This window comes from Dromiciops gliroides, chromosome 5, assembly GCF_019393635.1.
Source record: "Dromiciops gliroides isolate mDroGli1 chromosome 5, mDroGli1.pri, whole genome shotgun sequence".
Classification (NCBI taxonomy): Eukaryota; Metazoa; Chordata; class Mammalia; order Microbiotheria; family Microbiotheriidae; genus Dromiciops; species Dromiciops gliroides.
The window spans coordinates 276,498,093-276,513,369 of NC_057865.1; the positions used below are offsets into that span (position 1 = coordinate 276,498,093).

A 15,277-nucleotide genomic window follows, 5' to 3' on the forward strand; every position below is an offset into this window, starting at 1 on the left:
GTCACTTGACCCTGTTTGTCTCAGTTTCCTCATCTATGAAATGAGCTGGAGAAGGAAATGGCAAAGCACTCCAGTATCTTTTCCAGGAAAACTCCAAATGGGGTCACAAAGAGTCTGATAAGACTGAAATGACTGAATAACGACAAAAAGCACTAATTAATTATCTGGGGGGGAGGGGGACAGTAGGTGGTACAGTGAAGAAAGTACAGGGCCTAGAGTTAGGAAGATCTGACTCCAAAGGCAGCCTCAGCCACTTATTAGCTGTGTGATCCAAGGCAAATCACTTAATCCTCTTTACCTCAGTGCCTCATCTGTAAAAACACCAAAAAGAGTTACAAAGAGTCGGATATTACTGCCAAAGAACTGAACTGAACTAAAATCTCCTGCTATGTTCCAGGGACTATGCTAAGTGCTGGAGATAGAAGATAAGAAAACAACCCCTGTCCTCAGTGAGCTTACATTCCCTTTGGAGAGACAATATGTACAAACAAAATGACTACAGCATGAAATAGACTGACCAAGTTGCTGGTCCATTGGATTGATATTAAAAGGGACAGTGACAAATCCCTTTCTGTTCCTAAACCTCAGTTTCAACTTCTATTGAATGGAAATAATAAAAGCACCTACCTCATGGATTGCTGAGAAAATGTTGCTTGTGATTTTAAGTCTGGCACAGAAATAATGCACATCAAGCATTTTTCAAATATTAAAATCCTATATGCTTGTCAATTGCTGCTGCTCTGGTTAGACCTAATCTCTTTCAGGAGCAGCTAGGTGGCACAATGGATAAAGCACCAGCACTGAATTCAGGAGGACCTAGGGGCAGCTAAGTGGCACAGTGGATAGAATTTCAGGCCTGCAGTCAGGAATACCAGAGTTCAAATCTGCCCTCAGACACTTGACACTTACTAGCTGTGTGACCCTGGGCAAGTCACTTAACCCTCATTGCCCCACCAAAAAACAAAAATAAAACAAAACAAAAACAAAACAATGGGGCAGCTAGGTGGTGCAGTGGATAGAGCACTGGCCCTGGAGTCAGGAGTACCTGAGTTCAAATCCGGCCTCAGACACTTAACACACACTTACCAGCTGTGTGACCATGGGCAAGTCACTTAACCCCAATTGCCTCACTAAAACAAAAACAAAAACAAAACCCAAAACCAAAAAAACAGAAGCAAAACAAACAAACAAACAAAACAAACAAAAATCCTTATCTCTTTCATCTTTTTTTGATGAAGTTAATGTGGAAACAACCCTGAGATGTCATTAAATATTCTGCAGTCAATATTACATAAGGGGATAAAATGATTGCTTTATGTCATTGAATAAAAGTACTGGGACAGAAGCTCGTCTTCTGTAGGCTCATGGAAAGCGTCTTCGGAATAACTGCAATAACAGACAGGATGGTGGGGAGGATGCGTACCTCTTCCTGTCCCCACGAACTTTTCACTTTTTGTTATAGGTCTCAATACATTCAAAGCTTTTTATTCCACACAGATTGGAGCCCATAAAATTTGGAATGTTATGATTTATTAAAAAGTATTGTTCTAATGGGTGAGGAACAGTACATATAATATCAGAGTTTTAAAATTTGGGTTATTCTTTTTTGTCTACTTTTATATTCAGTATTAGAAATAGAAAACAAGAATTCAGGATGGTGCCATTATTTAATGCTCTGTTGTTGCTGGTACTGCTGTTTAGTACAGTGCTTTAGTATTCAAGAAATCTTGGCCAGGATACTCATCAACTATGTAGCCTGGGGCTAGGCATCTGACCTGTGAGGACTTTCAATTCCTGAACTGGAAAATAACAGAGTTGGACTAAATGACCTTTAAGATCCTTTCCTACATCTAAACCCTTAACTATATAATTTGGTGTGATGACCTTTAAAGCCCCAATCAGCCTTAAATCTGTGATCTAATGACCCTATGATCTCCAGAATGAAAGACTTTTGTTTAGGTGACCTCCAAGTTCTTGAGAGTCATATTTTTCCATGGGGCAGTAACAAGAAAATAATAGATTACATATTAAGAGTAACTGACTCTTACATTTTGTGCATAAATGAAAACACTAAGATCCAATATTTTATCGATTAGGCATAATTTGATGTAAAAAGGATCCCAACAAATGGCAGAAATACAATCCAGTCACAAATCAACGGGCCCCAACTTATCAATGGTTTGGAGAATATTGAATGCTCCTATAGCTTAAAATGAAAACTGGTAGCATTAACTTAGCACTTAGACTCAAGAAGAAATGTGGAAAAATACTCAAAAATTATGTAACATGATATAAAGACCTCATCTGAGATGATGGCTTGTCACAGTATAAATCATTTTTGAGCTGGAAGATGTGCTCAGTTAACAATGATTCCTTTCAAAAGCATGTGCTTCCTTACCAGAAGGAAATCTGAATTCTTTTATCGTCACACATATAGTCATCACTCTCCTGATTATGTATATGAGTGAAAGGGAACACAGACAATGGGCATGTTCCACATTTCAAATAGTAGATGGATGATTTCACAAGTTTGACCTCAGGAATCCATCACAAATTTCTAGAATCTCAGAGTTGGAATGAACCTCAGAGTTCATGCCCTCAAATACCTGACAAAGAATTCCCTATACATTTGTGACTATTATTCAACCAGGCTCTGCCAGAAAACCTCTTGTGATGTCTAGGTCACTAGGTCAATGAGGTTAAATGAACATGCCCACAGTAACACAGCCAGTAAATGTCAGAGGCAAGATTTGAACCCACCCAGTCACCAAGTTCACCACTCCATTTATTATGCCCTGCCACCTGAGCTGTGACTTTACCTTTATTGCATTATATCAAAAGATGTATGCTTAGATCATTGATGTGGGCATTTCTCACAATGATATAGAGACCAACTGAGCCCATCTCATGTATTCTTGTCCATGTTCTCTCCTAAGTTGACCCCAAAGGGTCCACCTTCATAGGTGGAACCATTCACCCTTTCTTACATAAACACAGATATTTATCAGTTATTTTTTTTGCTTCTCCCACATGGCTAGTCATCTTTTCCCCCAAATCCTACATTTCTTTTGGCAGCCCATATGCCACCCATATATCCTTGTTATAAGAAGAGAAAATGAGGTAGGTCTCCAGCATATTCAATGGACCTCAGGGGCTAAATTTAGAAGGAAAAACAAATGAAAGTCACTCAAAGCAATCAGGCGTAGGTTCCAACCTGTTCCTCTAGAGGGACCATCTACATATATGCATCATAGTTTCATTGGTATCCCCTTTTTTACAGAGGTCACCAGCTTGGTAGTACAATGGATAGAGCGCTGGACTGAAAGTCAGAAACAATGGAGTTTAAAATCACCCTCAGACATTTAATAACTATGTGACCCTAGGCAAGTCATTTAACCTGTGCCTGCCTTAGTTCTTCTATCTGTAAAATAATAATAGCAGATCTCCCAGGATTGTTGTGAGGATAAGGTGATATTTGTAAAGCACTTTGGAAACCTTCAAACTCTATATAAATGCTAATTATTGTTATTATTTATTCATAAAATATTTTTTCTAATTCCCAAAAAACATGCAGATAACTCTTTTCCTGCCATTCAATTCTGAGCCCAACTCTTTGTCCATTTGGAAGTGCTTTCTGAGATCTATTTACTAATGCAAGCTTTCTATAGGTATATCCTAGTCTAGACAATATAAGTATTCCATTCACTTGTTTTGTTGTTGTTGTTTTTTTTTTGTGTGTGTGTGTGTGTGGTTAGAGTGCTTTAAGTTTTACCCTATTAAAGCTCACCTTAGATTTTGTACACCATTCCAATCTGTTAAGATCTCTTGGGATCATGATTCTGCCACCTAATATATTTTCTAAGACTTCTCCTAGTTTTGTGTGATCTGTGAATATGATAAATAGATCTATGCCAATATACATCATTATAAAGCTAGTAGAACAGTCAATGAGGTTACAAGGAAGAAAACTGGTCAGTTGTACCAACCTGAAATACTTAAAGACTTTTTTCATTTTTTTTTAAGTTGCTGTTGGCTTTTCTCCTAAAGATTTGTTTTAGCTCTAATGATCCCATATATATATATATATATATATATATATATATATATATATATATATATATATATATACACACACACACATACATATATATATATGTATGTATGTATATATATATGTATGTGTGTGTGTATGTATATATATATATATATATATATATATATATATCTCACACAAATACAACCGATAAGCAGAAAGATTTTTCCAGAGATAAAAACAGTCTAGTAGAGGAAATTGGGGCCCAGGGAGGGTGGAGGAACTATCAAGCAAACTGAACGAGACAAGATAATTAAAGAAGAGATAGTACAAGTATTGAACGAGAATTTCACAGAAAAATTCAGCTAACAGTGTTGTTTTATTTTTCACACATATTCACAGTAGGCAAAGCCAAGAGAAAATTAGTCCAATAAAAGATAAAGTAAAAGAGAATAGATTTACAGAATAAGATTCCCTTGGATGGCTCAGGCCTTTGCCCCTGCTCTAATTAGGCTCCCTGGATACCTGAAGGGTTCTGTCTACAACACACACACTATTAAGTCCTCATCTACCTCTGAGCTTTGGGAAGAATAAAATACAGGAAGAGAACAAAGAACCTGCCTGGCCTCGACCTCACCTTTAGTAACTTGTGGACTCTGGCTGTTTTCCTGACCCTGGGGTCTCTGTCTATTCCCAACTGACTTTCTGGACTTTCCAGACCCCTGGGATTAACCTACTCTTCTTCCTATCTCCAGGGACTTCCCAGGTACCATAGCCTGTCAGAAGAGTAGCTATGTGGAACAGTAGATGGAATGCTTGGGTATGGAGATAGGAAACTCTGAATGTGCCCCTTAATTTCTCAGCCTTAGATTATTCATCTGTAAAACAACAGATTTGGACACAACACCTTCTACAATCTCTTCCAAATTGACAGTGATGATGCTGTGCATTACAGTGCTCACTGTCTCTTCACAATACATACTAGGTGACTTCCTGACTCCTACTGTTTCCTAGGTCAGTCTTCTAAGACCTGACCTCTCCAGGTCTCCTAGATTCTAGGTCCTGGCCTTTCTTCTCCCCATGACATAGAGATGCAGTCAGATCAGAAAATCACACACTAATTTAAAATTGGAAGGGATCTCAAGTAGAGATTAGAAGAACAAGAATTCCAACAAGTCTTCAGACTTTTCATCACACCATGATGTCTCCATATACTATAAAAAGATATAGGTCAACAATTATCTCACTACTCAAACTACTATGTTACCCTAAAGCAGGTCCTTGCATCCCAGATGTTCATATGAACTATTTGTGCCAGACCTGTAGTAGAGACTTTTGAGCTCTATTGGTGTGATCAACCAAGGCTGAACACACTGTACATTGACCTTGACTTAGTGATGCCATTTTGGTCCTCTTTGGGTAGGAAGGACAACCACCACCAATCAATCACCTTATACCTGAAAAGTGTTTAGCAGCCTTTGGGGATCTCCCTCCCTCCAATTTCTCCCATCTTCTCCAACCCATTCCATCTTCCACTCATCTGCCAATGTGATCTTCCTAAACCTCAAGTCTGCCAATGTCACTTCCCTCCTCACTAAAATACAGAGGTTAAGAACCACTGGCTGAATAAATGCTCACTGACTGACCAAGTGACCATAGAGATTAACTATGCACTGCATATCTCTCACATGTAAAATAAAGAGTTGGACTAGATTGCTTGTACGGTTCCTTCTACTTCTAAATTTAGGATCTTATTATTCTAAAAAATTATTACTCACCAAATACTTTGATGAAGCCCCAATGAAACCAAGAAATTCCAACATCACTGGTATCATTCCCACACCTGCTTCCATCACTTTCCTGACCTCATCCTGAGCATCCTGGGGGGTGGGGGTGGGAGGTGGGTCTTAATGGAGCTTTCCAGGTCTTGGATATGAATTCCACAGACCTGTGTATCAGGAGGGTTTAACTTTTATTATGTCTGCCTATACACATAGGTATGCTGGAGCTGTATTTAAGGGACCCTTGAGAGACAATTGTTAAATTTCCAGTGTGAACACCTCCACCTCAGAAACCAGCAAATGTTGTAAACTGGGATTTGTTGTTTTGTAGATCATCTACACTTGAGAAAGAGATGGAGAAAATATCAATGACACAGATTAAAATTCCAAGTATGTCCTAGGCACATCTCTCCCCGCAAGTGCACCAGTGTGTGCACCACTGGAAAGGACGTGTCCTCTTTGTGGAACAGGACCTCTAGTGTCAGCTGGGAAAGCTGTACCTGAACAAGAAAATCTTCTACATAATAAGCAACAATAAGGCACCTCATTTTTGTGAATGAGTGGGAGACAGAAGGCAATATATTCATGTGTTAAGTTCAAAGCCCTTCATAATCTGTCTTCCCACTTTTCCAGGCTTTACTTTTTTAAATTAAATTAAATTTAATTTAATTTTTTTTGGTGAGGCAATTGGGGTTAAATGACTTGCCCCAGGGTCACACAGCTAGTAAGTGTTAAGTGTCTCAGGCTAGATTTGAACTCAGATCCTCCTGAATCCAGGGCTGGTGTTCTATCCACTGTGCCACCTAGCTGCCCCCTAGGCTTTACTTTATAGCCTCCTCTTATCCCACATACTCTTTTATCCAGGGACAGTGGTCTCTCTACTATTGATCAAAAAAGAAACTCCATGGCTAACTCTGGTCATTTCCCCTGGCTGTCCACCATGCCTGGAATGCTCTCTCTTCTCATCTCCACCTCCCAGCCTCCTTCATGTCCCAGCTAACCCACCTCCTTCAGAAAGCATTTCCGGATCTCACCTAATTCTTGTGCCTGCCCTTTCCTGATCACTTCCCATTTCTCCTGTCTATGCCTTGTTTGTACAATCCTTTGCATGCTTTCTCCCCATTTAGACTGTGAGCTCCTGGAGGGCAAGGATAATCTTTTATCTTTCCTTGGCTCCCTAGTTCGTAGCCCAACACATGTTAGGCACCTAAGAAATTCTTGTTGACTAGCAGACAATAACAGGAGAATTCTCAACAAGGAAACAGAGAAAAGTATAAAAGACAAAATAAATAACTTTAATTGCAAGGCATTTAAAAGCTTTTGCATAAGAAAAACAGTGCAATTACAAGAAGAAAAGGTGTTGGCTAGGGAAGGGAAAGGTTTTGGATCAAAAGACTCTGATAAGAATTTGATAGCCAAGAAATGGAGGCAACCAGTAGAAATATTTAAGATCACAAAGCATTCCCAACAGATAGGTAGTCCCAGGATACACCAGGAAAGCAATACTCAAAAGAACTGAAGATTGTTAACAATCATATGAGATAAGTCATTCAGTAGAAGAGAACAGTTACTTAACATGCCGAAGCAAAACAAAACATAATGCAGGCGTCTAGTTTTTGATAAAGCCAAAGACCCTAGCTACTAGGGATAAAAACTCACTAGGTGACAAAGACTGCTGGAGAAACAACTGGAAAGACTTGGATCATGAGTCTTTGCCAGGATATTGGTCTAAAAGCTCTCCAACAATGTCCTGAGAAATACTCCCAAACAGATACATGACTTAGACATGAAGGGTGACATTATTAACAGGTCCAAGGAGGACAAAGGAGAGAGAGTCAAAATTCCCTGGGAACATATGAGAAGAAAATAATAATATGTATGGCATCAGGGGGAGGTAAGTTTGGGAGTTGGGGGTAAGAAAAAACTTCCAAAAGGAGGTCATTCCAAACAATATATTCCAAAATTCAGGGAGGAGTCACCAAGTCCAATCCAGCTAAACACACACTTCTATGAATACATGGATATTAAAGATGACTATTTGAGTTTGGGGAGCAAGAGTTTGTTGAGTCCAACACTGACTGTTGTGCACAGAACAGTTTCAGTTCCTTGGTATGACAATTAGCAAGGTCAGGCTACTTCAGCAGATGAAGCAGACAGCAACTAATACCATGTGACAATTGCTGAAAAGACTCCAGTTCCCCAAACACCATCTAAGTTCATGTCAACATCTTTACTTACTCTGTGTCAGTCATTGGAGTGGGGAGGTGCAAGGAGGTGTTCTTACTTCCAAGAAAAATCAAAGACATTTCTTAACCCAGGTGGCTTTCAAAAGAGTCCTGACTTTAAAAAAAAATGAACAGATGTTTTCAGAAGAATTCAGAAATACAGCTTTAATTTAAGGTTGCCATTAATTTATTTCAAGCAAGAAATAGAAAATCTAAAATCCTCATTGTTTAGCACAATGTTAGGCACATAGTTAGCCCTTAATAAGTGTTTACTGACTGGTTAATTGTATGCCATTTTAATTCATGTGTATAGCAAAAGAGAATATGAGCACTGAAATGTCCACTAGTGAAAGTGAACTCATTGGAGGGTAGACAGAGATAGGGCTCATTCTTTACATGTTGGGTTTTTTTTTCCCCCTGGAAATTCTTCCAGTGATTAAAATATACTCACAAATGTTTACTCAGCAATCTTTTTTTTTTTTTTTTTTGGTGAGGCAATTGGAGTTAAGTGACTTGCACAGGGTCACACAGCTAGTAAGTGTTAAGTGTCTGAGGCTGGATTTGAACTCGGGTCCTCCTGAATCCAGGGCCGGTGCTCTATCCACTGCCCCACCTAGCTGCCCCCACTCAGCAATCTTAAAATCATTATGGAGAGCCATAAGGGATGTTTAGATACCATCCAGACCAACAATCTTATTTTACAAAGAAGAAAGTCAATATTCTTTCTTCCATACTACTCTACCTCCCAACTGTCTCACCACCATTCCCTTCCATTCTAGAGATAAGGCATAGAACAAAGATCCTACAACAGGAAGTGTGGAGAGGGACGGAGAGGGGAGAGAAGAAGAGGAAGAGAGAGAGAGAAAAGGAAAGAGAGGAGAGAGGGAGGGGAGAGAGGGGAGAAAGTGAGGAGAGAAAGGGGAGGGGGGAAGGGAGGGAGGAGGGAAGGGGGAGAGAGACAGACAGAAACACAGATACAGAGATACAAAGAGAAAGACAGAGATAGAGGCAGAGAGAGAGGCAGAGAGAGAGAACCCAGCATTAGCTCTCTTATGATGAGTTGTTCAGTAGTCCTTGATATGTCCAGGTGGGTAAGTAGCTTGAGGTTGATGAGCTCACTTTATTACTTCTTCAAGTATGTTAGCTAATGAATAATGAGTGAGCTTTGCTCAAGTAGTCAACAACAAAGTACTTATAGAAGAAAGTACTAACATTAATGAGGAGGAAAAGGAAGAGGAGGAAGCAGAAACTACATGCCCATAAACTCTTTAAGGTTTCCAATGCACTCTTCTTGTTATCTCATTGTATCCTTACCACAACCCCAGGGGAGACTGGTACTATTATCACCACTTTGCAGGTAGGGAAACTGAGGCTGAGAGAGTTTAAGCAAATTTCAAAGGGTCACACAGATAGTGTATGAGGTAAGATTTAAACTCAGATCTTCCTCACCTAAGTCCAGACTTCTCATTCACTGTGGAACAGTGGTTAAGATGACTCAAGTAAGTTTCGTAGCAGCCAAATTTCATAAGAAATTCATTAGCTCTCTGCCACAAACTGTGCTGTGTGATCCTCTGAAAGTTCTAAGGGTGGGCTGTTCCTTGTTCAGTTCTGTTAAAGGCCATTTTTGTCAAGATGTATATTTCCCCCCAAGTAATCAAATATACTAGGAATAAAAGTACCACTTTAACAATAAGCTCAATTTGTATAAGAAAAAGATCAGCTACTGGGATAAGTCAGGGTTTTTTGGTCATCTGCGGAAGAAAGGGGTTGAATTAGATCATATCCAAGACTAAATCTTATGCTCCTATAACTCGCTGAATTCAAAGCTGAGAGAAATTAAATGACTTGTCTGGGGATACAGAAAAGTTTATCCTAACTATAATTAACAATAACAGGCGCAGCTAGGTGGCACAGTGGATAAAGTACCGGCCCTGGATTCAGGAGGACCTGAGATTAAATCTGACCTCAGACTCTTGACACTTACTAGCTGTGTGACCTTGGGCAAGTCACTTAACCCCAAGTGCCTCACTAAAAAATAAATAAATAAATAACCCATTAACAACAACAATAAACAACTATGTAATGCTTCAATATCTACAATGACCTTTAAATATGTTAACATACTTAAACCTTGCAAGAACCCTGTTGGCAAAGTGCAACTGTTTATCCCCATTCTACAGATATGGAAACTGAGTGCTAAGGGTAGCATAACTACTAAGTGTATGAGACAGGAACTGAATTAAGGTCTTGTGGTTTCCAAGCCCAGCTCTCAAGTTCAGGCACCACCTAGAACTGGGGCAGCTAGGTGGTACAGTGAATAAAACACTGGCCCTGGAATCAGGAAGACCTGCACTCAAATCTCACCTCAGGCACTTCCTAGCTGTGTGACCATGAGCAAGTCACTTAACTCCAATGACCTTAAACATGCAGGGCCATCTCCAGGCTTCCTAATGTATATCTTGCCACCGGCCCCAGATGGCTCTGGAGGAGAGAGTGAGGGTGGTGATCTTGCATAGCCCTCCCTCACTTAAATCCAATTCATTGTAAGTCATTACATTGGTTATGGTCTCCTTTGAGAAGGAACGACAAACACCACCAGCACCTAGGACTGAAATCTGACCTCTGCCACATAACAAGTGTCTGACCTTGAAAAAAACCACTGCCCATCTCTGGACTTCAGTTTCTTCATTGAAAAAAATGAAGGAATTGAACTAGACAACCTCAAACGTCCTTTTCGGTTCTAACTTTCCAGGTTACCAACCGTGACCTTCGGCAAGTTTCTAAACTGCCCCTTCTCCAGCCTCAGCTTCCTCACTTGTGCAATGAAAATATCAACAATTACACTGTTGACTTCAGAGGAGCGGCCCGGGCTTCCACAAGATAATGCGTTCAGAATGCTTTACAGATGACAGAGGGATCTATATATGGGCTATAATTATGAAATGTTTTCATCTTTTCCCTCCAGCATCCTCTAGACCAGATCAGAAAGACTACTGAGGACAGAGGGAGGGAGGGTGGCCTCAAACTCCTTAGCAGCCATGGACACATGGGCCCTCCTAAGGATGGCAGCCAGTGGAAGAGACTGAGGCTTCCAACAGTCTACATATCAGCATCTGGACACCATTCCAGCATATGGCATGTTAGTGATGTTGCTTAACAGAGACTCTCTTCACATGCTTCAGATATGTCCTGTTCAGGACCTTTTACCCACACCATCATCAGGTATTTATTGATGTTTGGTAAATAATACCGATTAGAACAAACAATTCTTGTACCCATACCATAATTATCAGCATTACTAAAACTGTACTGAATCAGACTTCTATAAATAAGATTGCGATAAATTGATAGTGAATGAGGTTGAGAAAAGATGACTTGTCCTAAACTGAAAAAGAAATGTAGTCTAGGGAAATCTTTTTTGCCTACTTGAAAGGCAACATAGGACAGTGGCCTTGGAGTGAGAGTTAAGATCCTACCTTTTACATGCATTAGCTGTATGTCCCAAAGTAAGTTAGTTTACATCCTTGGACCTCAGTTTCTTCATCTGTAAAATGAGGCAGTTGGACCAGATAGTATTTGAAATTCCTTCTGACCCTAAATCTATACTCTTACAGTTCTTTGACTTAACATCTTTCAAAGGCAGTCTGCAGCCTCAGTGAACTCATTGTAAAATGGGAACTAAAAATAATGGCAGCATCTTATTTCATGGCACTATTTTGAGGATCAAATGGGAAAGTGTATATAAAGTATACTTCAAACCATACAGAGTTATTTAAACGTGGCTTTTAAAATCCAGATTCAAATAGGCACAATGCCTAAAACTCTTTCTCTTGTCCCCCCAAAACAAGAACACTTACAGCTATCCGGTGTGTCTTCTATTTGGGCATGTCTAATTCCAAATTACAACTACCACAAAAAATACACTGTGAGAACCTACTGCCCTAGAAAGAACTCTGGACCAGATCAGCCAATGTTAATATCAGATACTGCCCAAGGGAAATTTTACCTTTTCGTATTGTAAGGAAGCTCTGAGTCTCCATTTTAACTGCTTGAGCCCTCTGACATATTGGGATGTGATTAACTTAGAGACCTATAACTGGTGTGGAGTGACTTAAGTCTGCTCTTATTTCTTCTCCCTCAAGAGCTTCATCCTCAAAAGCCTAAAGAGAGAGCACAAGTGAAATTGTTTTACCTGTCTGGTCAGCACCTTCACTGCTGCCTTCCAGGGATCCGGTTGAGCAGTTGGGCGGAGTGACTGAGGGGCTGTCAGGAAAGTTTTTACATGCTGGGAAGGAGTTGGCTTCCAAGTCATTATGGCTATGATTCAAGCGGTGGAAATCCAGGGAAGACACAATTGATGTCCGTTGCTTAGGCTAAAATAAACAAATGTACACAGAGTGTTTAGGAAGATATTTTCATTTCTGCCCACTCCCCACCACTTTAACCTTCCTCTCTGTTTCATTTCCTCATCTGGACCAGTGGTTGCTTTGGTGCTGGCAATCCCATAGTTCAGAAACTTATCCCACTGATGTGGATTAACAACTCATCTAGCTGATAACTCACATGCTTGAGAGAGTTTCTTGGAATAAGAAGAGGTTAAGTCATGAGGCCGGGTATACACAGCTAGTATGGGAGAGAAACCAGGCTTAAATCCAAGTCTTTTTGACTCTAAGACTAGCCCTGTACCCACTCTAGCATGCTCCTTTTCTAAGATGGTCTTGGTAAAAAGTATTTATTGGGGCAGCTAGATGGCGCAGTGGATAGAGCACCGGCTCTGGAGTCAGGAGTACCTGAGTTCAAATCCAGTCTCAGACACTTAACACTTACTAGCTGTGTGACCCTGGGCAAGTCACTTAACCCCAATTGCCTCACTAAAAAAACAAAAAAAAAAACAACAAAAAAAGTATTTATTAAACTGTGTTAAACTACTGTTTTCCTAGGAAAGACAAGGGCACCATTAACAATTATATGTTCAAGAAAGTCAGCGCAATTGGTAAAGACATCATATAGGGTGAGAGGTACATATGAAATCCAACTCTTCTTATAGAAGCGTAACTCTACTAAATGATGCTTTCAAAATCACTAGAGATTTCCTTACATTTCCCATGTACTGACCATGACACAGAAAACCATTTCTCAGGATGGCCAGATGTGAAAGTTGTAATCCTCTATGATGAGTGAGCTATAAGGAGGCAGCTCTGATGCAGGGGAAAGGGTACTTACTCTGAAGTCAAAGGACATGAGTTCAAATACTACCTCTGAAATTTTCTATGTCTTGGATCTTGGGTGAACACATCCTATCCCTGGGCCTTGGTTTCCTCTTCTATAAAATGAGGGGAATAGACCAAATGGCTTCTAAGGTACCTCCCAGCTTTAGATCTCTGATTTTATTATCCCTAAGACTCTCAAGGCTGAGGCATTATAAGTTGTTACTCTCTGTCTGTTCCATTCAGTGTTTTGGAATTCTGTCAGCAAAAATCAGGTAATGGGTATTCAATACAATACAAGGAACCCAAATGGAATTGGGCAGAGGACATTTATTAATTTCTTAAAGATTGCCATTAATCTCCAAAAGCCATGCAAAGTCAATGAATGGATATAACTGAGAGACATAAAGAACCTCTGAGATCTAACCTATTCCCTTTGCCAGTAATGGATTTGTTCCCTTGTAGTCTTAATTAAATTGTTCTGAATTGCAGAGCTCTTACCATCTTCCATCAGTAGACATTTCTTCCAATACTTTTCAAGCTGTGACTGGATGATCACTAATTGTGGAAGAGATCCATGCATCAGGTAGAGATTGGGCTCAATGACCTCTAATTTCCCTTCCAACTCTAGATTCTGAGGATGCTAATAAGCCTTCAAAGCACCACACATTCTTTGAAGATCAGCCAAACTTTGTCCTAATATTTGCACTACTGAAATATTAATAATTCACCATTGGGATAAAATCCAACACAAGTCAACTTAGCTCTCACTTTTCTATTCTCCCCATGAACCTAATGCATTTATTTAATTTTAAGTCTATCCTCCATCTTGGAATAGGGATGCAAGGCAAGCAAACCAAACATTTTATTTCAACCACATGAAGAAGAACAAAAGGGATTGAAACTTTAGGGCCTAACTTTTCCTCTTCTTGTGTATGATGCATCTGTGGACATTTAGGGTATATTGCTGCTGCCCTCCTCTTTGCCATTTAAACTGCAGACCTGAGCTGCTTTTTGAAAGATATTCATTAAGAGAAGCAGAACAATGTGATTTGATGTAAAAAAGAGTCTTAGAGAGGGGGGACAGCTGGGTGGTACAGTCAATAAAGCACCAGCCCTGACCTGAGTTCAAATCCAGACTCAGATACTTGCTAGCTGTGTGACCCTGGGCAAGTCACTTAACCCTCATTGCCCCATCCCTGCAAAAAAATTCCCAGAGAGGATGGTAAGGAATTTTGCTCTCCCCCTGACCACCTGTGCAAACTTGGTCATGTTATTTCAGATAAATCAGATTATATGATCTCTAAGGTCCCCTTCTGCTCAAAATCCTATGATCCTGGATTCTAATATAAGTATATTTAAATGTTCCATTTCTCCCTTTTGTATTTTTTCCAGATTGTACCTAACTTTCATATGTAGCTGGCCATTTTTTTTTCACTGTACAAACCTAGAATTTCATTAGTGTGGGGAAGACCTTCTTCTCAAACTCCCTCTACTGATGGAGATCAGCAACAAATTACTACACCACCACCACCACCACCACCACCATCCTCATCATCAAACCACTCGTATTTGCTCAGCATTTTAAGTTTGGCAAAGCCTCTTGCATATATTATACTGATCCTCACAATAATCCTGTGATATAAGAGTTATCAGCATCCCTGTTTTACAAATGAGGAAACTGAGACAGAGAGGGGTTAAATGACTTAACTAGAGGCACACTGCTACTAAGTATCTGAGATGAGTACCTAAAAGCCTTTTGTCCACCATACCATGCTTTTCTATACCTTCACGACATCTTTAAAATAAAAAATGACAAGAGAAATGAGGACATTTTATACCAATTCTTCATGAAGAACTCAAGTCTATTAGCATAATATCAAGCATCCTATTACCATTATAATTCCCTTCTGAAGGAGATTTTAAAAAAAATGCATCCATCAGAAGAAACTCAGATAAAGAAAAGGTCATTCTTCATCATCCTTTGCCAGCTCAATGGCGGAGCCAGAACTAGTCTTTGGCCCATTCAAT

At 39.8% G+C, this 15,277-nt stretch overlaps 1 protein-coding gene across 1 annotated transcript in view; it reads right to left on the reverse strand.

Annotated features, from left to right (window-relative positions):
- The window catches only part of ANKS1B (ankyrin repeat and sterile alpha motif domain containing 1B), a 1,325,415-nt gene that overhangs the window by 796,794 nt on the left and 513,344 nt on the right, over positions 1-15,277 (reverse strand). The window contains 1 exon segment of the mRNA XM_043965259.1: positions 12,232-12,412. Within this exon segment, the coding sequence (XP_043821194.1) occupies positions 12,232-12,412 (181 nt within the window).